The 25,874-nt window shown below is 37.8% G+C and overlaps 1 protein-coding gene across 1 annotated transcript in view; it reads left to right on the forward strand.

Moving 5' to 3' along the window:
- Positions 1-25,874, forward strand: part of cdh4 (cadherin 4, type 1, R-cadherin (retinal)) — a 181,585-nt gene that overhangs the window by 78,805 nt on the left and 76,906 nt on the right. Inside the window, 1 exon segment of the mRNA XM_043251330.1 lies at positions 770-793. Coding sequence (XP_043107265.1) covers positions 770-793 — 24 coding nt within the window.

Below are 25,874 nucleotides of genomic sequence, written 5' to 3' on the forward strand. Positions count from 1 at the left end.
TGGAGACAAAACTCTATTCCATCTAGAAGAAGATACAGTCAGTTGAGCTGGCTCGTTGAAAATTGAATTCGCCTTTCCTCATTTCCGCGTAGACAGTGAAGTGAAACTCCTGAAATGTAAAAGGAAAAAAAAAAGTAGAAAAAAATAAAGAGGAAAACCTTCGGAGGTGTTGTTTGAACATTCAAGAGCAGGGTTATTCTCATGATCCTTAAGCATAATGACACATCGTTAACATTGGCTATGATTTGGCAGTATGGTAATGTTGCTGGGGTAATAAACATTCTGGACAAAATTTTGACAATTTTTTGACAGAAGTAGTTTTGAATGGTTATTTGAGTGACATGTTTTCTGAATTTACTGAATGAACAATTCAAATGACTCAGCGATTTCATTTGTTCATCATTGAATCAGTGTATTTGAACAAATTGGCTGAATGAATGATTCAGATGACTCTTTTTTTATCTCTTTATTTTATTAAGAACAATTCATTGTTGAATAAACAATTCAATGACTCGCTTATATTTATAGTCAGTTAAATGAGATTGTGTTTTTGAACATTAATGTTGATTCAAATGACTCAGTTAGCCATCTATAATATCATTTGTAAATCGAACCTGCCGTTGGGCCTTAATGTTACGTTAAACCCTGTGTGTATGCATATTATCAAAGTTTGTTGTGCTGAGCCCTGTTGATTATTGCTTGTATTTGACTTGTGTATAAAAGTCGGTTCCATTTTCTAACTGTCTCTCTTGTTTTCTCTCACTTGTAGATACCCTGCTGTCATCTGGCCATGGTGAGTACTTGAGAAATATGTTCCCGGATACAGCTCTGCATGACTCTGAATGTGCCAGATCTCAAATGTGATTATTGTTTTTCAATGTTGGTCGGCAAGCACGCGTGACTCCATCCAAATGGAGCATCGCTGCGGCAGCAGATGTACATCTTTTTTTTTTTTTTCTGAAATTCACTTAGCATACTTTCAGGTCTGTTGGCTGACACGGAGAACCCAATCTTTGTTAGTGATTACTGAAGACTCACCTCTGCTCCCTCGGTTCTGTTCTGAGTTTCAGAGCTGGCACATTTTCCCAGCATGCTCGTTCAATCATTCTCGACTCACTCCGGTCAATCACCCCTCGTGGTTCTATTGTTCGGTTCACACGCGCTCGGTCTGGCTGTTTGTCAAAGATGAGGCGCTTGCCCTGGGAGTCTCTGTGTAGACAGACCTCTTTTTCATGTACATTTGACTCAGCGGGGGGCGATCTTTTAAGTGTGTGTTTTTGCAATTGAATTTACACTGTTATATATTTTCAAATATCCTCCTATTTTAGCGAAATGGAGCACTGGAAGTTTCGCGCATGTGCCAGATATATAATGGACTGCATGACCAGCATATAGTCCACCTGCAGAGCTGCTAGGGCCACTGGAAAATAACACCTGCACTGTCCATTTCTGCATCCATTCTGAGATGGAGAGCAAGAGCGAGATCAGAAAGGAGTGAAAAAAGCCTTGCAGAGTCTGCGCTTAAAGGGCAGTCCTGTCCTGAACTCGAGCTGTATATGTTTTGCACTCAAAGCACACTTGCCCACAATGCTTCGTGGAAACAAGACGTGGCACTGGGTCCTTTTTTTTTCCGTTTACTCTGCACTTTGCACAAGAATAGGATATGGGCAGGCCAGCAGGGTCTATATTTCTAGGCCAGCACATTTTACTTTATTTGCCAGTGCTCTTTTGTCAGACGGTAAGCCGGTACAAATAGTGTGCTGCCCTTCAAGATTTCTGCAAATGCACCATAATGGATAATAATACGGCTAATGCAAGCGTTTTGAATAGCTTGAAAAGGATGTTTAAAAAAACTCTCTGCGGACCATAGGGTTTCTTTATTTTAGTATGCACTGCATTTTTACTGTGTTTGTGTGGTGTTAGTGTGAACGAAGCAAAGGGCCATATGGTCGAAGCGATGTAGAAAGATGTTGACGACATCATCCTGACAACAGTAATGGTGACGGTCACTGTTTAGACAGCAGGCATTACTCCTCCGGCTGCTTTACACAAATGTGTTCACACAAACACGAGCACACTCTGTCCTCCTGTACAGAGCTGGGAGCATGACTCAAAGTGGCTAGGCCTGAGGGGTACACATAAACATACACAAATATTTAAGTATATGCGGGTACAGGGTTCTATATCTTCATATACATATACATATACATATACATATACATATACTGCCCCTGTCTGTACATGTATAAATAAAGGACCCAAATTTAGGTCACGAGAATAGGCTCTACTAGTATATGAAAATTGTTAGGAATGTCAATACATAACCCTAACAAAAATATATGTGTTTAAATGTGTTAAATTTTGTTAATAAATAGCAAAGGGGCAGAAAATCTAAATGAATTTTATGATGAAATGTTTTTTTGTTTTGTTTTGTTTTGTTTTGTTTTGTTTTGTTTTGTTAAATTAAGTTAATCAAGCTTGACAGTAAATGTATAATAATACAAAATACTTTTATTTATATGAATTTAGTTTTTTTCTGTTAATTAAGGATTCTATAAAAATAATTTAAGAAATTGTTCTTAAGAAAATAGTTTGTATGTTTTAATTTAGCATGTTTAAAATTCAGTGACAGCTGTTAAAAATTCTGCTTTAAAATTGGAAACGTTATTTTGAATTCTCTTTATTATTTTTAACCCAGTAACTTTAGTCAGCATAAGAGGCTTTTAAAAATATCAGCAAAATCGTCTGACCTAAAGGTTTCGAAAGGTTGTGTATATTTAATAGCAGAAATACTATACATAAAAACTATACAATTATCTTAATCAAAATATGGATGTGGCACTGGATTCAGTTTGCAGTATCATAAATTTATTTAATACATTTAACAAATCGCTGTTTACTTAAATCATCTGGTCTTTTTGTGTCTTTATTAATCCGATCGACACATGCTCTCTTTCAGTGTAGTTTTCTTGATACTTGAGTTTTTGCATCTAATACCATGAATGTCAAGGCCTCAGCTGAACACCTGTATCACCTATAGGACACGCTGGCTCTGCATAGCCACAAACATAAATTCTTTATATGGGTGTTTTTGCTGAATGTTGCACTCATTCTCCCTGTCTCTCTCCTCACTGCCTCCATCTATTCTTCAGTATGAATACCGGCTGATGGCTTAAACTAAAGGAATGAAAGCAGCAAAGGGGGCGAGTGTAAGAGAGATGGAGGAATGAAGATGAAGGAGTGAATGAAGGAGAACTCAGTGTCCTTGGCCTTTGTGTGGGTCTGGCTGCACTCTGCGGTTTTGATGACAGAACTCTTTACAGCTGTCAGCTTATGCGCACCTCGCTATCTAAGAGAAAACTACACATTTTTTTTTTGTATCTTTTTTTTTTTTTTTTTTTTTTTTTTTTCAAATTTCAGTTTGTCCTTTTATTACCATTTGCCTTATATTTTATCTGTGGTGGTTTGTTTAGATTTGTTTTTTAAACCCACTGAAAGTATTGTAAGATAAGATATATTTATCTTTATATATTTATATATTATATATATATATATATATATATATATTTATACTGTGGTTGCCACATCTCAACTCATAGATCAGATGATACATTTCAAGATATTTGTCCATTTTTTGTACTTTTATAAGACTATTTCTTCCGCATCTTATCCATTGACTTGTTGATCCATTGTTGTTAATTCCAAAATGTCATTTTAGACCTAGTAATGGAGGTTAGAGCTGTTGATAGCAGACTAATGCAGTTAATAGCTAAGTTGTGTGTGTGTGTGTGTGTGTGTGAGAGAGAGAGAGAGAGAGAGAGAGAGAGAGCATGTGAATTACCTCCGAGTCTGTGTATCTCGTCGTGAAATCGTGAAAGTCACTCTCAGTAGAATGTTGATTTTTTTTTAATGTAGGGTTTTTTTTGCATTTAATACAATACAGTTATTGTTTATCAATTTTTAATATTGAGAACAATTCTTACTACATTTAAAGGTTGACATTTGACGTCATATTACTTTATTCGATTTTTATTATATATTATTAATAATAATAACAGTATTGAATAATTGCAATTTAAAATAACTTATCTATTGTAATATATGTACACATTTATAATATTAAAAGAAGCATTTATTATTTATATGTTATCAATTTTGTGCTGCTCAATGTTTTTGTGGAAAATGTGACACTTTTTCAGGATTGTTTGATGAATATAGATTAAAAAGAACAATGTTCATTTGATTTTTTAAGGGGAAAAATAGGGTTGTATTAATAGAAGCATTACCAATATGGCCACCAACTGACTTCCCTGGACTGTGTTTCACCTCCACTGCAAATTCTTTCTATCCATTTCTCTTCTTTTGTCTCTCGTTCTCTCTAGCCCCTCACTATTTCGCAGTTTAATTGGCGCTACCTGAGGTAGGCCTAGGTGTAATTGTTATAGTAGAAAGTGCCTTGGTCGGCTGGTTTTAAAGCCTTTTATCTGTAATCTCCCGATTGATTATGCTTTTTTCTGCCAGCCGAGCAAATTGTTCAAACCCATCAGGTGCACGGCAGGGAAAAAAAACAGCAAAAGAGGAGCTTCAGCTGTGCAACAGCCAAATCATAGAGCACATCGGCTAGAACATCACATTTAGTGACAGACAACACAATACTGCTTTTTAGTTTACACACACACACAGACAAATGAAACACAGATGTCTTCCTCGCTCCCCATGTCACTGAGGGTTAAAAATGGAGAAAAGGGGAAGATTAAAATGCGTGTAATCTGTAATTTAGAAAGAAAAAATAAAGAAGGAAGTGTTTTTTTTTTTTTGTCTAGCTGTTGGCATGTAATTTATCAAAACATTATTTGGGCTGCAGTGAATTGCAGTGAATGATTTCTACAGTGTTATTGCAATTCTGCAGGCAGCTTCACAGTCCACCCAGCTTGATCAATATCTTATTCAGCGCGGTTGTATTTTTAATACAATACTGTAATGAATGCTGCCACCCAGGGGACTTGGCGTAGCCTCTTATTCTGCATATCTTTCTCAAATGGGCCCTCCTGTTAGCCTGTCATAATGTTAAAAAAATGCCATGGTAGGAAATGCATTAGTCTTGAGTATTAGATTTTAATACAGCGCTAAGGAGCGAATAAGAGGAACTTAATAGCTGAGGTTAATGTGGGTGTGATCCAAAACCAGTTGACAGAAATGAAGATAGATAGCTAGAAATGCACTGTTCATACTTAGTATGCCGGGTAAAATCCTACCTCTCCGTTGGGCTTTTGCTCTCCTTCTGTTTCTCTCCTGCACACTTTCTTTTTCGCCATCTTCCCAGGAGAGCTATATCTGTCCTGCTAATAGGACCACCAGTGGAGAGGCTCTCTAGTAGTCATGCAGTGAGGTGAAACGTCCAATTTGGCTGTGGCTGGTGGGAGCAGTGTCCAGACTCTTACCATCATGTTGGCATTGTGGGATAGAGATGCTGGTTGTAGATTGGCAATGATTTGACAGGTGTTGCCTCTGCAATTAGGACTGGTTTTTAGTGTGTGGAAGTGTGTGTGAGTCAGGTTTTGCTTGCATTGCAAGGACCAAATGTACGCACAATGATGATAAAACCAAAGTTAACCTAAACTGTGAGGAGCAGTTAACTGACCCCATGAGGAAAATAGTGCAAAATAAATATTAAATGGAAAAATGCTTTTGTAAGGGGGGTATATTGTGAAAAATGTTTCAGTTATGCTGTTTATTGAGTTTTTTGTCTTTCAAACACCTGAGGTGAAGTTTTTTTTGCAGGTTTAATGAATGTGTAATTTGTGGTGTGCTTTCACGTGTGCACAGTAAAGACTGGTGTCAGTGCAAATGGATTAAATGGTACCGGATTAATAGCGCAGGGTTTATCAATCCTGGAAGTAATTTCAGAAACGGTGATTGTGTGCGAGGAAATTATTGTGAGTTAATACAGACCAGCTTTTTTTTTTTTTTTTTTTTTTTTTTTTTTGAAAAATTAAGACTCTGAATAGAGAATGTTTTTTTTTCAGGCTCTTCCCACCGGTCACTTTTTGTCTTTTGTGACTAACTTTCTTATTTGGTTGCATGAGCACATGGCTTAGTCACATAATTTTTGTGCTACATGGCATTTAATCAGTCCATGCTGGTGAACTTGTATCATAGTTTGTAGTTACATTGTAATGAAAGCGGATTCTTTATTTTTCATCAGCAGTGTTATCTGTGTTTTGAATTTTGTGAAAGGGAGTTCCACAAGAATATCAACACGTTCACCTTCTCTGGTTTAAGAAGCGGCTTATTTTGGCTATTCACGCCACTTTGCTGCGTGCACATTCACGCTCATGCGAGTATAAACTAAGCTCTACACGGTAACCACTGCGCAGTTCAAACTAGTATCCATTTTCATTATGTTTTCAGTTTTATTTTCTTTTTGAAGTTTGTCATATGCAACAGAAATGGCAGCGCTCATAAGTTGAACAATGCAGTGGTCGCGCCAGTGTGACTACACGCAATATATATATAGTCGCACAGGCAGAAAATAATGGTTTGGAGCATTTTATTTCCTATAAAGTTAAATAAAAAAATGTTAAAATGTTATTTTAAGAGGCTAACATTTAGAGAGCGTGTAAGACAATGCTAAGTGCGCCTGATGCCGTTTTATCATTTTATCGAATAAAGTGCGTTTAGTGGTAGTGACTAACTTAAGGTCAGCATCAATAGTCTTGTGGTTAGTGCATCGACATACAGTGCTGCTGTTTCACTGTGACCCGAGTCAAGATTCTTGTCTCAAGGTCCTTTGCCGATCTCACTCCTCTCTTCACCCAATGCTTTACTCTCATCTCTCTACTGTCCTATCTTAATAAAAGTCATAAAAAAGCCCACAGAGAGAACGTATGACTAACATTTGGTATATGTGTGCTGTGCAAAAAACTTCCTGTTATGTGCCCAGCCGACTTCGACATATTTTTATTTGGACAGTTGTTTTTAGTAATTTGCACGCAATATGTTTGATAGCTTTCACAAGCAAATTGGCTCTCTTTATTTGGGCTCTTAGTAAATCCAGCAACTAGAATTCTTCGTATGACTCTTCAACAGAGTTTATTTCAGTTAATTATTTGACACCCCGAGTATTTAGGGAAGCGCTTTTTTAACAATTTTAAAGAGTCACACATTACCTCACATTATTTGCCAACAGCTGCTGCCAGCCTCTGGAACGCAGAACGTGTGCTTTCTGTAAGAGCCAGTGTGTGTGTGTGTGTGCGTGTGTGCGTGTTGGTACCCATCTGCATGTGTTTGTTTGTACTGCATTTGAGTTCCAATTAAAAGCATCAGTCCTTTTGGCACCACAAGCTCCTTAAGGAAATAATCTCATATATATAAGCACAGGAGGCACAGCAGATGGTGTGATAGAGGGTTACCACCAGTGAACTGTCACTTAGGAACCCGGATTTATAGTCTCTGACTCAACACTGTACTTTAATTTAGCTTTCATTGAAATGGAAGATCTTCCTCTTTCTCTGCACTATGATGAAAAGACTTAAGACAATGACACTTGTCTTTTATTATACAAAGAAGCTCATTGGTAAATACATTTCACAGAGCCGCAGCTGCTCTAGAGCTGCACATCTGCTCCGCTGTAAGCCTGAGCTCAATATCCAGACTGGAAAAACTGTGGCAAACTGCGTTACGGCTATCAGCTAGTTCAACCAAGCTAAAATAAATGTGCAGTTCTTAGGTCCTGCAGTGAGGTGGACAGGGAAGGAAAAGACACTATTTAACTACAAGGCTGATGGATGAACAGCTTTTGGTTTTTACCTTAGAGCTAACACCTGTTCTTGCGGTGGACCAGGCTGACAGCTTTGGGCTCGACGGCGCTTTGCCATGTGGACTGTTATTCAAAACAATTAATAGGCCAAATTTGATCACATGCAAGTGCATTTTTTTCCGTCACGGTGGAGACTTACCTTTAACTATCGTTTTTTCTTTCCTAACTTTACCCCTAAACCCAACTTTCACAGTAAGTAAGATTATTAATCCGTTTTCTTTGGTGATTTCAGGTTTTACTTTCCTTCTGGGCACATTTAGTCCTCACAATGTAGGCAAAACCTGACCCACACACACACTCCAGGATTATTTCAGCTTCCCTGGAGTTGAAAGCTGCCCTATTTTCTTTGCTAATTTTGAATTTGGTCAAACATCCGGTGTTATGTATGTGAATTCTATCTCTTGAGAACGAGAAACACATTTTCAAGTTTCACGTCTGCCTATGGGCTTTTCATCTTTATTCTATTTCATCTATAGCACACATATACATACAATTTATTTATTTATTATTAATATTATTATTTAGTTTCCCCTTTGTGTTGGTGTTGCCTCTGTGTACTGGAAGCTGTGACATTAAAACCCATAATCGCTTCTATGTGCAAACACACTTGCCAATAAAGCTCTTTCTGATTCTGATTGAATAACGCAATATCCACACAATGTGTCTGTTAAAGGAGTCATTTCATTTTTTGCTTTCAGAAGTGATTCATTGTGCGCTGTAGACAGGTATGTTTGTACAGCATGTTCTTATATCACACTGATGCTTTGTATGTCAGTAAATCAAAGAAAATGTTATTTCTCAGTTCACAGATACTTCAAAGTGTTTTTACGATGGTGAGTTAATAGGCCGGTTATGGGCACTTGGGCAGCATAAAGCTATGACAACAGCTATATTATAAAATGATCCATTTAATAATAATTCAGTTTATTATCTCAAATCACAAGAATAATTGCAACGATCAGGAAATAAACACCAATAATTGTTTCCTATGAATAATAATTACTATAAACAATTCTTCCGGCAAGTGATATAGTTCATTAGCCTGACTACAGGCTGTTTGCGGTTGCCAAGCAACATTGGAACTAGGTGCATCGATATAGAACTCAACTGACAATGCATATATCATTTTAAGCCTGGAATGAGTTTTAATAGTGAACTTCTGTTGACCTTTAAACTGAATTTTGCTGAAAGCTTGTCCATGCGTTGCAACCGTTAGCCTTGTGCGTGTCTTATCCTGAAACGGAAAGGTTAAAGAGACCCTTTAGACTCTAGGGCGAATGCTTTCACTCCATCTGCTGTTTTAACGCAGACTCGCACCTCTCATTCACTCGCTCTCTCGCGCGTTCAAAGGCAGCGTAGCATTAAGGCCTATGGAGATCAACTGTGTCCAGGCAAATCCCTACACAAATTAGATAGCAAAAGCCATTATTACATCCAATGTCTTCATGGCACTCCCAGCAGTTAAATTACAACCTTTCTGCTCCTGTTCACAGTCAAAGAACAAAAGAGAAACCATTTTCATTACCACCAGTCTGTCCCTTTTTCTCCCTTCCCTCTAGATGGGAGGAATAGGAACAAGCCCCGATTATTAGATGCTTAGGTGGTATCACACATGCCTGTTAGACTTAAAATAAAAAAGGAAAGGGGTGTGAAAGAGAGCTTTTCATAAACTGAATTATATTTCACTAACTCAAAGCATTGGGAATGCTAGTGTCGTTCTCACGCCTCAGACGGCATGCACGTCACACACACACACACACACACACACGAAACTCTTCACTTTGCTTTCCTGTCAGGTTTTTTGAAGCAAGTCATACTTCAGGTTCAAACTTCTGCTTTGGTGCTTTTGTTTAACAAGGGAAGCTCTCCACCTAAACAAATTGTCTGTCACTCAAAAGAGAGCTAAAGCTTTGTATTGTGGATTAATGTATTGAATTCTGTTCTGCTTTCCAGTGCGGACCTTCTTTCATTGTGTAAACATACAATACAGACTACAGCGACATTTAACATCAAGCTACCGGTTCATTTTTTAACATCAAGCTTGTCATAAGCAGTTTTGCTGTTATCGTAGAAAAAAGCTACCGGTTCTAACGTAAAACATTTTAAGTAGCAAGACTATTGCTCAGCTGTTTTCGATAAAGTAGTTGTGTAGCTTTTTGTGCAACTCATTGTTGAAACACATGTCGTTGTACTCACCCTCATGTCGTTTCAAATCTGCATGGCCTATTTTGGCAGTTTTGACCCTTTAAGAACGCCACTGGGACGATGGACACATATTCACTTTGGTTTTTCAAATCCTATTCTTATAATTTGCTTTTTTCACTGTCATTTTGCAAGTTTGCACAGACAGCGTAGTCAATATCCAGTGTATCTACATTGGTTGCTATAGTAACAGCATAAGCATCAGCACAATGCCAAGAGACTTTCGCAAATGACTACTGAAAGAAGCTGTCAGCGTGGAAAGGGATGATGGAAAATAGAAAATATTGCCTTTCCTCTTGTCCATCATGATATCATAAGATGAATCGGGTTTGTAAACATCAGATTTTGGCTGTAAACATTGTGGGGTTTTTGCTGTGTAGACTACAGAAATGGATTTGAGTTGGATATGTGTCTAAACAAAGCCCAAGAATTTGGTCCACTGGATGCTGCCCTTTTCTTCTGGTTCTTTTGGCTCAGTAGTCGACAGCGGCTGTCTCACAGATGCTGATTTTGCATGCACGCAGATTGAAATCTCACATCTCCCCCTCCCTGCATTCAGTCGCTCTCCTCCTCAGTCACGCAAACGTTCCCATCACACCGTTCCATCTGCATCACTGTCACCGCTCTCTCCCTTCATCATTTCAGTTGGCAAGCGCGCTCATACATTCATAGACTGCGTACACGGAATACAGTGCATGAGTGGGTATTTAATATGTTGCCCGACAGATGCACTGGTATTGGCCACAATATGTTGATGTAATTGATTTTAACAGAGAACATCTCATCTTCATTCAGCTAGAAGATGACGCAGTCTACTTTCCTGGCGCACCAGACGATGCATTTGGCACGTTTTCCGTCGCTCTTATGACCTATGGCTTAACCTCTCATGTGTCTTTTCTTCCGGTGACTCTCCTCTTCAAATTTAGCTTTGCAACATTGATGTTGAATGGGAATTTTCTGCAGTCCAACCTGATTTGGCAGATTCCGTTCGGAAGGGAGCCCAATTGCCCACATTCCAGTTTCTATTATGCAGGCGAGCGTGTGCTCTCCTCTCCGGCTGTTCCTTTGGTTACGATGGCATCATTACTCATGTCTGAACACTCTCTCTGGCTCTTAGCGTTGGTGCGGTGGGCACACAGGGGTTACGTTGTGCCAGGGTAAGGCGCTACAGGAAAGCATGACCCGCCAAGCCGAGCGCGAGGAAAGGGGGCCCACTGAAGCCAAGTTGTTCTGCCGGTCAGCTAGGACACTCTATCAACCTGTCCTCTTTTCCAGGTGGTTGATCTCTCCATAAATTAGTCATGTTATGGCTGTTCAACATCATTTATGTAACATGTAATCTGTTAGTGTTATAATTTTATTTGACTGTCCATATGGTAATGATTATTTTATTGAAACAATTGGTGTTGCAAGGCATGGATGAATTGCCACTAGCAATCCTCATTAATTTAAAATAATCAACATACTGTACATGAAATATTAAGTGATAACTAAATCATTATGCATGTAGTTTTTTTTGGTACATGGTGTTTATAGAGATACATATTTTATTCATTTTATACTGGTTATTATATGATTTTTTTCAGAAAAAACATTCTGAAATCTTAACACATTTTTACCTCATTGTGTTGCTATAATTCACTTGTAGCATTTAGGAGGATTGACTTTTTAATGGGTTTATTTATTTTATAGGTAACAGTATTATTTTTATATATGCCACATGAAAATAATTACTAATTTTGTCCTAATCCTCAGTTTTTGCTATCTTTTTATTATGTTATTATTTTTTTCAGCTTTATTAGTGTAAAATAAGTATTTAATGTCACCATTTCTAAAGGTGATATTGACATGAAATTTTCACCAGATGTGAATTCCATTTATTACACACCATTTAATTTCTGAACGTATTTGTTTTGTTTTCTTTGTATTTATGGATTGCTTGTGTTGTTATCAACATCTTGTTAAATTTTATGTCATCGGTACCTTTAGAATTTTATTTTATTTTATTAATTGAATTATTTATTTATTTTTAAAAATGTTATTCCATGACCTGTATTCTTTACAGATGTTTTGTCTAAACGTTAAGTAAAGCAGGTAAAACTAGCCTTATTATATACTTTATGTTTGGCAACAAATCCAGTGTCTGATTTTGAAAATATGCAATTTTGCGCATTCCTGGCAGACAGACCGGCCACGCTCTATTTTATCTGTGTATTGGCCGTTTCTCTGAGAACCTTGATAGATGAGGCGTACGATTACACCGCAACTGTTTATAGTCTCCTGTGAGATCCTCATTTGCTAGCTCATTTCCTGACTCTTATTCATTCCCGATGCTTTTTAAGGTAACATGAAATTTCCCTCTCTCAATTAACAAACATCAAAGTGATAGGCTAAAATGATATTTGACCACTGTATCTCATTTCAAAGGGCAAGCGTCCGCACACGTGCACGTTTCACCATCTGGTTTCATTTACTTTAGAATCCTTTCCCTCCTCCCTTGTGTATCTACAACCTGATAAACATGTGGTCTGTACTCCTCGACTCTCCTCTCTTCTCCTTCAGCCCGTTTGAAGTTCCTCTTCGAGCTCATCAAAGATTCTCATTTGAGATACAAAGAGCTCTCCCTCTTGTATTATCCAGCGCGGTTGCTTTTGGCCACACTGGCCTTCAGGGGCAGAGGCGAAGAAAAGAAGATCTGGCCGCACGTTATTGTCCGTTTTCCTCGACCTTGAAGCAATTGAGTGGTCCTGATCTCCCAACGTGGAAACTTGTTTATCAGAAATCAATAGCCATTTTCTGGCCTTTTCTAGACCAAGGGCTTAGATGACTTTGCGTCGGTGGAGTGGGCGGTGGGGGAAGATCTAGCGTACAGGCTGAAGCTTTGCCCATGTGCGTCCTTCTGAAAGACCGGTTGATCTGAAATTATGTCTCGCCTCTTCATTATGGACAACACAACTCTTTACTCAAGGCTAATGCTTTAAAGAGGGGCAAAAGTTCAGAAGAGCGCACCAACCGTGCCTGTTTTGTTCTGGATGCTTAAGCTCGTGGGTGTCTGTGTGTGCACGCATGGTTCGAATTTACACTTATTATGCTCCATTTTCAGATAACAGGCCTGCATTCAGTGGTTTTCCCCTTAGAATATTATTCCAACTTTGAACTGAGTAAACACCGTAATCGCCATTCCCCTAAATGAAGGCCGTACTGCACCGATGGCCTTTGCTGGCTGCGGTGGGCTCGACTTAATCTTCCTAATGTCGAGGATGTTAAAGAATAGATAATGAATCCTCAGGGTGCTGATTCAGTGGAAATGAGCTTGACAATATGGCTGCCCTGTGCGTTAAATGAACACAAATAGAACAGGACGTCCAGCCCTGAGTGTATAATTGACCACAGTGTGTGGGCATATGAATGTACTTCAAAAAGACCCAAAAAGATCAGCCTAATGAGCGTGAAAACCTGCACTTTTTTTGCGTGGATTAATTCATTCGGAATAATAAGAGGGTGGACAGGTCATTAATAAAGTGTCTGTTGACCTTCTGATCACGGGCCTGCGGGAGGATCCATTGTCTCGCTATCTGCCTGTTTCTGATACTTTGTTTGCTGCGTTAGGGCTGAAATACACTACATGACTTCTACCAAGTTTTCTGCCCTGATTTACAGTCTGGATGAGTTGATGCTAGTTGCCGAAAGTCTGAGCCGGTCTGCAGATTTAAGTTGACACATTTCACAGAAAATCCCATAGTGTATGATGAACACAGACTCCAGGTTCAGACTATTGCTGCATCCAAAATCACATAATGTCTAGTAGGTGCTACATTTGGTTTGAAATTTATGTTTAAAAACGTTTAAAAAAGGGTGTTGTTTATAGTGCAAATAGTAGTTCTGAGGTAGTCCGTCATACAGTATCTGTTGTACTGCTTTACTGCCATTCACAAATTCTCTCCTGTGGTCTCATGAGATAGTAAAGTGTCCATCATATATATAGCTATAAGAATAATGATAATTATGGTTGTAAATTGTTCTCTCAATGTAAAAGAATAGCAGAGTCCACGCCACAGCTATATCAGTAATGTTAATCAATCAATCAGAATCCATCCTGCTTTAAGGGGTCATTGGATGCCTATTTTCCACATGTTGATAGGATTCTTTAGGATCTTAATGAAAAGTCTTTAACATACCTTGGTATAACATACCATTTTTAGCCTGTAAAAACCAGCTCTGTTTTTAGCAAGCTGTTGCTTTAAATGCTAATGAGATCTGCTGACCCCGCCTCTCTTTTCTATTGAGTGACAAGCAGATTTTAAACTTGAAACTTGCTAACTAGCACGTATTAGGAAAGGTGATTTGCAAAATATTAATAAAAACCCTTATACCCAATTCTTCTTTTCTGAATCATGAATGATTTGTGCGAACAGTCACATCAAGATAGATCAGGAATCGGTGCATTCACTTCAAAAAATGAAAGAAATGATAATCCTCTGCGTCTGAACACATCGCACACAATGCCTCTGTGCTTATTCCCAATTTCCCTCAACATGGCAACACAGGAGCTGTCAGTTAAGACATGGGAAAATAACTTATTTTTCCTTCTAAATTAAAAAGTAATGCATTTTTTTACTTGTAACTTAAAAAGTAATATGATTACGTAAATTGCATTCCATGTTCTGCGTTACTGGTCTTCATAGTTATCGTTATTGTTGTTAATGGGCCTTTAGTTATAGATGAGCTTGTGCCTTGCTAAGTGGTAGTGTTCTAGATGTTGTTCTGTCCTTGTCTGTTCCTATCTAAATTTTGTAGGTTGTCTGAAAGGTCATTAGGGGATCGGAGACGCTCCATTCTTACCGTGAGATCGCTACAGTGCACCTTTTATGGCGTAATTGTCAATTGGAGCGGTTCATCTCTCATGCTGGATGTTTGCAGCAATGATGATAAGGACCTTCTTGCCAAACAGCTAAATAATGATATTGCGTCTGAGTGGGAGACAGAGACAAAGAGATCAGCTCTGTGCGAGAGACATCTACCCGTAGGTTATGCACATAAACACAAGAGCAAACGCGGACCAAAAATTGCCTCGCATCAGCAAGTCAGTAGATAGATGATACAGAGGATGGAGAGCTGTTTCTTTCCCTCCAGCTCTCTCCTCTCTCTTAAGATAACTGTGCGACAGGTGTCTTTACATCAGGAAGGAATGATGAATGGCTCTGTTTCACTCTCTCAAGCCTAAGAAAATCCAGAAGAACAGAAGAGTCATTCCACAATCCCTGTGACAGATGCTGTCACTCACTTTTCCATGGGAAAAAAATGCAATGTACATAATTCTTAGAAAACAACGAACATGGAATATATGATTATCTTAAATATGAAATTGTATTTTAGATGTTTTATTAGATTTTTATTTTTAATGTATTATAAAATGTACAAAATAATTAGTAAAATATTATATTATAAAATATTATATTTATTATAATATATATTATATTATAAATACCATTCCAAATCCCTATTTTTAATAACTAGATATTACTATTATTATATTTAATAATACATTATTATCATCATCATCATTGTTATTATTACTTAACGTAGAATAATAGTTAAATAGCATCTTAAAAAACTAAAAAGCATTTTATTTCATTTTAATATTTATGTTTTTTTTATGCAAAATGCCTCACACTGTAAAAGAATAATAAAACAGATTACTGGAATATGTTGTACAAGAAAATACTATTTAAGTGTGTTCTACTGTTTAATTCAATGCATTACTTGCTGTTCCTTTGTAATTGATTGCAAAACGTCTGAGTAAAAATTGTTCTACACCTATTTTTTTTTTCCTGCAAAGAAAAAACAACATGCCCTTTGAATTTATGAAAGCTTTATGAAACCTAAGGACATCATAAAATACAAGCATTCTTCAAAAAATATTCATCGATTTTACAGAAGAGCTGCTGAGGTCAATTAAAGGCTTAACATGAAGGACCACGGGAAACATAGTTATCATTACGCACAACAAGCACCTCTAAAATGTCAGCTCTAATCATTTTCTTAGACAGCGCATAATGAGCTGACATTTGGCATGGAGGTAGATAGGATTAATGCTACTAATGGCTAAATTAATGGTGCTAAGAGTCTGACTGAAGGGTGGGGTGGTGTAAAGAGATCCCAAAATTAGCTTGTTTTTTAGAGAAACACTTATTATGGAAACAAGATACAATTAATCAGAAATGCTAGAGAGCTCTGTTCGTATATGTGGGCGGCACCATGCGAAAACAACTCAAAGTTGCGTGACACCCACTCAGTCGTACGGCCTGTTACACATACTGTGCTTTTGTTTGCTGACTCTTCCGGTACCCTACAGAGCGAATCTACAGTCAACTTTTCAGTCATGTGAAAGGTCTAAACGTGACAGATAGTTTTATTCATCACTCTCACCAGGCTGCCTTAAGATGTGAATGGGATGATCTGCATCGTGTGCTAATTAACAGCTTTAGCATTTGGATGGTCTCCAGCACTGCGGAGCAGGAGGAGAACCTGAAAGAGAGAATGTCTGTAGGTATGAGGGATGGAGAGAGAGAGAGAGAGAGAGAGAACGCAGGATGTAAGAGAACATATGCTTATGTGCTTAGTGGTGTGCAGCAGTGCGCTAATGACTTAACTGCTCCGTAGAGACACCACACTCACGGGGACGTCTGTGTATGTCTCTGTGTGTGTGTGTGTGTGTGTGTGTGTGTGTGTGTGTGTGTGTGTGTGTGTTCAGACTGCATTCACTGTACTGACTAGGGCTGTGGAGCATATTGAGGTCACATTCTGTGCATGTTTAGGTGTTCCAGATGTGTAAACAAATGGGTGGAGGGTTGGAGAAGTTCACTGTGTGAGCACAATTTTCTTGACAAATTGCAGTGGATTGTTTGTCCTAAATCGGTGTAGCACCCAAGGGGTTGAGCTTTGATTGGTTAACATGGACAGATGCCTACCAGTAGATGGCAGTTTGGGGTCAGTAAGGTGTTTTTGGTTTTTTGGAAAAAGTCCAACAAAAGCAAGGCTGTAATATTGTGAATTCTTACTATAAAATAACTTCTAAAATAACAAATTTAATGTTTTAAAAATGACATGTATTTCTATTTTTATATCATGGCAAAGCTGAATTTTTAGCCGTAATTACTACAGTTATCAATGTCACATCATCTTTTAGAAATCGTTCTATTATGTGACCCTTGACCAAAAAGAGTGTTAAGTGTTATTTGTAGAAATAGTCAACCATACATAAATATGGCTAAAAATTCAAATTTTTTAAGGTCAGAAATCACTATGATATATTATGTAAAGATCATGTTCCATGAAGATATTTTGTAAATATCCTACCATAAAATACATCAAAACTTAATTTTTGATTATTAGTATTGAGTAAAATGAACTTAATTTTGACAACTTTAAATGTGATTTTCTCAATATTTCCAGATATAATATATATATATATATATATATATATATATATATATATATATATATATATATATATATATATATATACAGTATATACTTCAATATATTCCAGATTCCTGATTTTCGAATCGTATCTCGGTCAAATATTGTCCTATCCTAACAAACCTTTCATCATTTTCAAAAATGGACCCTTATGATTGGTTTTGTGATCCATGGTCACATATGCTGATTTGGTTAAAAGCAATTTCTTAAAATAATAAACGAATAAGAAAAGCGACGGGTTTTCCTATAGGTGTTTTACATCTCACAGGATACCACAGGGCCATAATGTCCTCAAATATTCAGCATTGTTCAGTCAACATTGTTTTTTTGCAGATTCCTCAACATTTGGTTGCGTCCTTATGTTCCACAGATGAAAAATAAATTATTCTGCACTTTTCGGTTCACGCAACTCCCTGCAAGTTCTTAGCTAATGAGTTCCTGACAGAATTCATTAATTGTTCATTATAATAAATTAGTCCTGTAGCTGTTGTCTGACTTTGAGGAAAGCATTTTCTAGTAATATTCGGTTGAATGCTTCTCAGAGTCTGACCATATGTTCTTTTTTATTAAAATATTGCATTGTGGTGACCTTTAGGGCTGATGTAACATTGCGTTAGTTCATTGTTGGAGTTGAGAGAGTTTTAAGGTCAGCCCGTTCCCTCGACTCTCAAAGTGTGGGTTCTTTTGGTTCTTTTTGTCTACCTGGTCCCCCTCCCACCCAATTCTTTTTTTCTCTCCACTTTTCAGTAGTCAACCTTCATGTCACTGCTTTCTTTACATCTTCGGGTCCATTTCTCATTCCGTTTCACTTAATGTTAATTCTGCAGCTATTTCTGTCTTTTCACTCTTTTTTATCTCGTTCTTTCATGTCACCCTCATCCTCTCTGTTTCCCTTGCCTGTCACCGAGCGCGAAACGGCTGATGCGCGTGTGAGCTGCCATGGTACTCACATTAATAACTTTGACCTCTGAGTTGACTGAGATGTTGCAGAGAAATAGTATTTGTCAGTAGATTACATAGGTTCTATCTCATTCCTTCCTTTGTGACCTGAAAGCAAACAGAGACGGCATCATCATAGCCCCTAGTGTAGCCATTGCCTTCCATTCTTTCTTTCTTAAGGTCATATTGTTACATTTTTTAAAAGGTTATGCTGAAGATAGAGCGAGTGTGAGACAAAAAGAACGCTGACATTTGTACGCATTAGTGGAACATTCTCGATGGCCGGAAAGAGTTGTGAGCGTGCTGTGCGCCTGTTACTTTTCATCAATGTGAGATCTGTCTTCAGTTTTGGAGCCTTTTTTATTACTGTTATTATTATTTTTTTTCCTTGCACTGCTTTTACAGGCTGCAGATAATCACTGTAATTCATAATGGCATCTCCCATATGGAAGCTGTCATTCAAAGCGCTTTGGGGGCCGCCATTTAAATGTAATGGGAAAATATGGTCATGCATATTGCTATACCCACTCACTGATTATATAATACATCTAGACAGGGCTTTCAACGTTTTTTTTGTTTTTTTTTGTTTTTTTTGTTTAGATGTATTCTGTTATACATAATTATTATTCCTTTATTCTGACTGTACATGCATTTCCTGTTACTTGTAGGAAAAATGTACAGTACAAAAGGTCAAATCTGAGATGCAAAATAAGTATAATGAACAATGGCATGGCACGATGACGTGTGCTGCTTGTCTTGAAAAGTGTCTTTTTTACTGGTAGCTATGCACTCGACTGTTGGAATAGGTACATTGAAAGTGAAAGTTCAGAAAAAGTGATTTTCTACCATGAGGCGACAGATTTGCTTTGTACTCTGCGAAAGCTCAGCGCGATCCCACACACATTCACTCAAAGCTCTTGAATAAATACTTGCAGATCTGTTTGATTGCACTGTTTACATCCATGGCCGTGCTCGTCCTCTGCATAAGTGGCACAGCGAGCCCTCGCATAACGCCAGAGTTAGCCGTGACAACAATGACCATAATACACTCGATTATTTTCCCAAATCCTCTGCTGCATGTTGTAATACAGAATAAAATCCTATTCATATGGGGATTATATAGTTTGGACCATCTTTCGATTGCAGCTGGGAAGTCAATAACGCTTGACGTGCATCTCCTGCACCTCCAGGAGATGATGTTTATGTGGTTGGTAATCTTACTTATTGAATGAACACTGCTAGATCAGAGTTTGTGTTTGTCAGGGTCATGTAATGCTTCTTTTAGGATTAATATGAAATTTGTTTAGTTGGTGGACGGTATAGTTTATATCCATTAATCTATAACACGTTCCATGTGGGCCGACTGTATCAACATCCGTCTTGAATTAATGAAGGACACGGTGTGAAGGATTCGCAGTGCAGACGGTGAGGTTGCCCACACTAGTGTGTTTTTCACCTCTACTCCAATGCTGCGAGTTCTGATCATGGAACTATTCATTTTTAATGAGACAGGAACTCTGCTGAATAGAGAGGTGGGGAATGTTGTGGTTGCTTAAGTCACTTCACGCATTTCCTTTCCCCCTGCTGTACTTCTTATCTGTGTACTATTTCTTCCAATTTCATTTATCAAACCTCTCTCTCTCTCTCACACACACATACACACACACACACACACACACACGCACACACTCTGTTGCATTTTTTCTTCTTATTTTAGCCTCCAAGCCTTTCTGGTGATAAAATTTGAGTTCCCTTAGCTTCAGCCATTATCAAAGCAACAGCTTTTTTCAACTTATCATCTCTCTCTCACTTGCTTTTTCTCTACCCGTAATATTTTAGAGCGTCTGATCTTCAGTCCCACACACGCTGCAGCTCATTACTCTGATTTGGCGCATCTTTGCATAAACACTGTTGGGCGCCAATGACGACCTCATTTAAGGGCAGGGGTGTTTTGTCCAAATGCTGTCTGAAAGTGACTCTTCTAAAAAAAATTACAAATAAAAAAATATATTTTGACACTTATTTTTCTAATTCAGCAACAGCGATACCAGAGGATAACAGTTCGTAGAAGGGTCTTTTTACCTCCCTTTGGTATCATCGAGTTCTCACTGGAAACCTAAAATTTGGTGTGAAATGTAGGTGAAAAGGCATTTGAGAGGAGGCAGTGCTTCTGAGTTGCTGCTATTGGCTGATTACCCTGTCGACACGATAATGCCTGTCTATCATGCATGCATATGGTCCCTAAAATGGCTTTAATGTGCGCAACTGCTCCAAATGGACAGACTAATTGCAAAGTAAACATCTCGAAATAGAAATTATCTTGAAATTATTTGGAATGATGGTTTCTGTGAGCCATTTTTTTTTTTGGCAAGCACTAAGCTCAGTTCAATTAAACCTGGCACTGCATGTCTCCAACCTTCATGACACCTGCAGTGTTTACAGAGCGTTTTTTGATTAATGGTCTAAAAAGAAGGTGGCTAAACATAATCAAACAGCATCCATCAGTAACAAACAACAAACAGAAACTATGCAAATGTTTTTGTCACTTTATTATAGTTATTGTTTTTCAAACAATATGTTTTAGATGTGGGTATAAACAACAACTGAGACATTTATTTATACATTTAAATATATTTAAATTAGAATTTCATGTTATATATTGTTAATAAAGCAAACGCATATCAACAGTTCTGGTCCTCGAATTTGATTGGTCATGTGGGATTCCAAAAATATTCATCAGTATTTGTAATTGTTCAATAACGCTTTCTGCAGGTTACATCAGTACTGCTTGGTGCCAGATCTTTATGAGTGAGACATTGAATCATTTGCTCCAATGATTTTCTCAAAACACTGATTCATTCTTGAACCAGACCAGTGACCAGTAACAGAGTGAGTCATTGAAACATTTACTCGAACAATTCATTCAAGACACTTACTCATTCAGGAAAATAAGTGACTATGCTGTCACTCGGTTGATTCACTTTTGACTGTTTTTGAACTGCTTTTGTTGGAAGTGCAAGAATAGTAATATTGCTCATACTCGCACTGTTAATCTGAAAATCATATGACATTCATGACACCAAGCCACTTGTGTTGAAATGAAATTAAACTAAATCTGTTACACAAAAAAACCCAAATCCAAAAAGGAGGCTTTGCTTTATTTCAGAAGACCACCACATGGCGCTATCGAAGGGGCTTTGGCCCTGTGATGGAGCTCTGCCGAGGGGCCCTCGCAACAAAAGAGACAACTAACTGCTGTCTGCCACAGATAAGCGACATCTCAGCTTTTAGCGCCTTTTTAACTATTTGCGTTTTAGTAACATCACCAGGCTCATATGAGCGTGTCACTCCGACAGTGTCTGGAGTCTCTCTAGCCTGCTGACATCTCGCTAAAGGGAACACCGTTCTTAGCTTACAAGCTGGCCGTGCTTATGAAGTCTCACAGGAGGAGGTTTATGGCTAGCGACAGAAGTAAACCCGCTTATGACGTACAATCCTATGCGGGGTGTCTCAGGTAGCCTCCCTCCCCTGCTGTCCGACCATATCTTCAACCATGTGACAGGTGTTTGTACGAAGTGTATGCGCTCTTTCCTTCTTTCATGCTTGTGTAAATTATCCTTCTGTCAGATTTGAGAAAGACATTCCGACTTCGCCGTCACTTTTTTTTTTTTTTTGCCTTACTCCTTCTTAATCTGAAGCAACAGATAGTCAACCATCTCTGCGTTATCTCTGAGCTGTTTCCTCACGAGGAGAAAAACAGCCCAGAGGAGGTGAGGCAGACAGACTGTTATAGCTAAAGCTCGGCTGGATACCTCTCACAGCACCAGAGAGACATGTGGTGCATATACAACTTACTAGGCATTTGCTTGTTGACAGTGATAAAAGTTCAGGGTTTTTTTTTTCTTGGGAGTAAAGTGAGGTTCGGGATGGGTATGGGAAGAGGTTGGGAGCTCTGACAAATGGTAGTCGTGCGCTGACATTCAGTGGGATTGGTTTCTATGCGTTCGGAGCTGTTCGGGGTCTGTTTTGACGATGGGTTTTGCGGAGGTTTTGACAGCCCCTTTGCTAGCGGTCTCACTTGTCGACGATGAGGTGCATTCCGGCAACATTAAGGAGACGAGATATCGACCACTCTCTCGGCCTCAGAAATTTTTTGACACTGTCTCAGTCTCCTGTGTGAGTAAACCTCCCTGCTCAGCTCTATACGTGAGTAGGCAAACTCACAGGAAATCATATACACTTGGTTTCACAAGCTGTTGGGGGCAATCATTCGCTGTGTGCGTTGTCTTAACACCATTTTCACTCGAAGAATTATGTAAATCAGGTAATGCTGCAAGACTAAGATGCGGACACATTTACAGTTGTTAGGTAGATTGCGTGGAAGATATGTGACAGACTACTGCAATATGGTGTACTTTTTTTATTTGTGGCCCTACCACATCACTCTTTATAAATCAGAAAGAGTTTGTGTTTACGCCGCGAGAAACTGTTATAATGGTCTTCTCCATCATTTGATCAGATATTGCTGTCAAGGTCAATAAAAAACATACACAAACATCTCTTTTAAAAGGCAGTAATTGCACCGGGCAGTTTTGTGAGCAATCTATAATGATGCTAAGTTCCATAGGAATTTCCATGCATGAAAGGAGTCAAGTTTGCACTGAAAATAATGCAAATGCATTTAAATTCAGTTAAACTTCACTATGAGCAGTTAAATAATAATAATAATTATTATTATTATAATTGATTCCTATATTTTGGCATGGTGTCAGGTTTTCAGAGTTATAATCATATATTTGTGATGTAGTGTTAACATGCAAAATAAGTCCTAAAAGCAAATATTAAATGACTGAAGCTGAATGCGGTTATGAAAATACTGATAACCACCATAATAATATAGTTAGTACAATAGAAAGAAAGCTTAAGTGGCTTAAAATATATCCAATAATTGTGTATAGAAAGTGCACAGACAAAATACCACCAGTGTTACCTATGACAATAAAATAAAGCAATAAACAATAATGAATTAACTGAAAACATCTTACTAATGTAGCAACAAACAGTGAAGTTGTTAACTGGCATGCCATAATGGTTAACTGTTAACAAGGTTTTAGGTTCAGATCCCTCAAGGAGTGATCCATGATCTTATTACCCTCTTCAGAAGTCACTTAACCCCAGTTTACTCAAGGGGGACTCTCCCTATACTAAAGCTAATGTGTGTCAATTTGGCTGTATGCTATATATCTAAATAGCTATACTTATATCAATGCAAACCGTATCCAGAGAAGAAGCCATCTTTTGTAGTATTTTCTTGCCTGTGCCTTGCAGTGACCACTGTGTGAGGACAGAAACATTAATCATGTACGCTAGGTCTGCTGCTTAATATTGCGCTAACTCCTGCTTAACATTTTGGCTCTGAGGATCTTCCATTTTGTGTTCTTATCTCCAAGGCCACGGCGCAAAAGGCATTTGAAATATCTGTGACCCATGATCGTTCAATCTTCTCTATCCCCCTCTCCGCACAGCACCTGCAAGACATGAAAAAGGGATAAAAGGAACATGCAGCTGTCAGCCAGGATCACGTCCAAGTGTGTGCGTCACATTCTCTTTTTCTTTTCCACCCACCTAAGTCGGAGGCAGATAAGAAATATTATTTCCTTATTTTGTAAAGTCTAATGGATTTCATTAAACCATCTTTAAGGTTTAAAGTGAAATTAGTTTCTGAATAATTCATTGAATAAATAATGGAGATTACGATACTATGATTAACAAACCGTGAAACATGTCAGCATTTCATTTCGGGCTCCTGTATTCCTCGCAGTGGTTGACTGTTGTAAGCAATTACAGACATTGCTTTTGTGCGCGTGAATCAGAGCGAAAAAGCAAAAATGAAAAGCATCATAATTTAGTATCATTTCGTATTTGCTAGATATCTCACAATTCGCTTGCAATGTAGATGCTGTATCATCCGATATACAATGAAGTGAGCAATGCGACAAAGCCGGAATAATCAACCTGACGCAGAGTAAATAAGAGATTTATTGTTCATTGCAAACAGCTTATTTTATGATAATGGGAATGTTAGCAAGAGTCCTAAACTGCACACATACAGTTGGTGAGCTCTAGTGGAGCGTCCAAGATTTTTTTTTATGGGGTGGCCAGGTGGGGATAGTAAAAATCTTTGGGTGGCAAACCAGAAAGGCTGTTGCAGGCTATGCAGCTTGCAGTTTTGTTGATTTACTGATTTGCCGAGTTCAACAATACATGTGATATGAAATAAAAATGAGTCAACAGTAAAGATTTCGCCAGTTCCATCATCAATTATTTATTCATTATAATAATAGCAATTATAATGTTTTGTATCATTATAAATAGTAATATTATAAAATAAATCACATAAAATATAAAATAAAAACGTCTGTTTTTGTTTTTGGTTTTTTTATTAGTTTTTTGAGAAAAATTACGTGTTCTGTATAGTCTAGTGACAATATTTTATACAATATTATACAATTATATTAATTTTTTGTAAAACAATTAATCACAGTAATGACATCCAAAATACGTTATTGTTTACATAATATATATGTGTGTACTGTGCATATTATGTATATATGAAAACACACACGTACAGTATATAGCTTGAAAATATTTATATATTTATATTCTTATATTTTATATTGTATGTTTATATTTAGTATATAAACATAGCATACTATATATTTTCTTCTTTCTTCTTTTTTCCAATCTTAACTCTTTTAAAATAAAGAAATGTAAAAAAATATGATATGATCAGCTCTATAGTAAACCGCTTTACCTTTTCCTGCATTTCAAACCAGTCTTTTAATATTTAAGCCTCATCTGTAACTGCGGTGATTTAATAGGCAAATTAAAGGCTGTCTAGCTCATTGGATTGGCCAGGGATATATTTATTGCACGTATTAATGTGTGCTGCTTCCAGGCTGCGGATAAAATGAGCTGAATGTTAGCAAGCTATTTATGGGCTGATATGAAAGCTTGAAGATGACTGAAAATTGATTCATTTCAATAAGAGCTGGATATATAAGTGGAAATGGTATAATGTCGAAAGAGCCGGTCCTTTCTGCGCGCCAGACCGGCATTGTAAATAAGTCTTTATTTTTAATAAGCTCACATGGCGAAATGGAGGCTAATAAAGTTCACATCAAAATTATGCACTTAAATCATTGGCTTTCCAATGTAATGCCGTATCGGAGAGAGAATTAGCGGGAAATAGGAAGGGGTCGACTGTGGTTGTGTAAGCCATTAAGTGTGTCAGGTATTATGTCGTTCTTTTCAAGCTTGACAACCTTAGCATTTTTCAGTCTCCCAGAAAACGGATTTTGCTTAGCTCTCTCAGCAGCGTTACCAGCACAGCAATCGTGTCTAATGGATTTTCCAGCTCCGCAACGGCTGA

Source organism: Puntigrus tetrazona, chromosome 11 (assembly GCF_018831695.1).
Source record: "Puntigrus tetrazona isolate hp1 chromosome 11, ASM1883169v1, whole genome shotgun sequence".
NCBI lineage: Eukaryota > Metazoa > Chordata > Actinopteri > Cypriniformes > Cyprinidae > Puntigrus > Puntigrus tetrazona.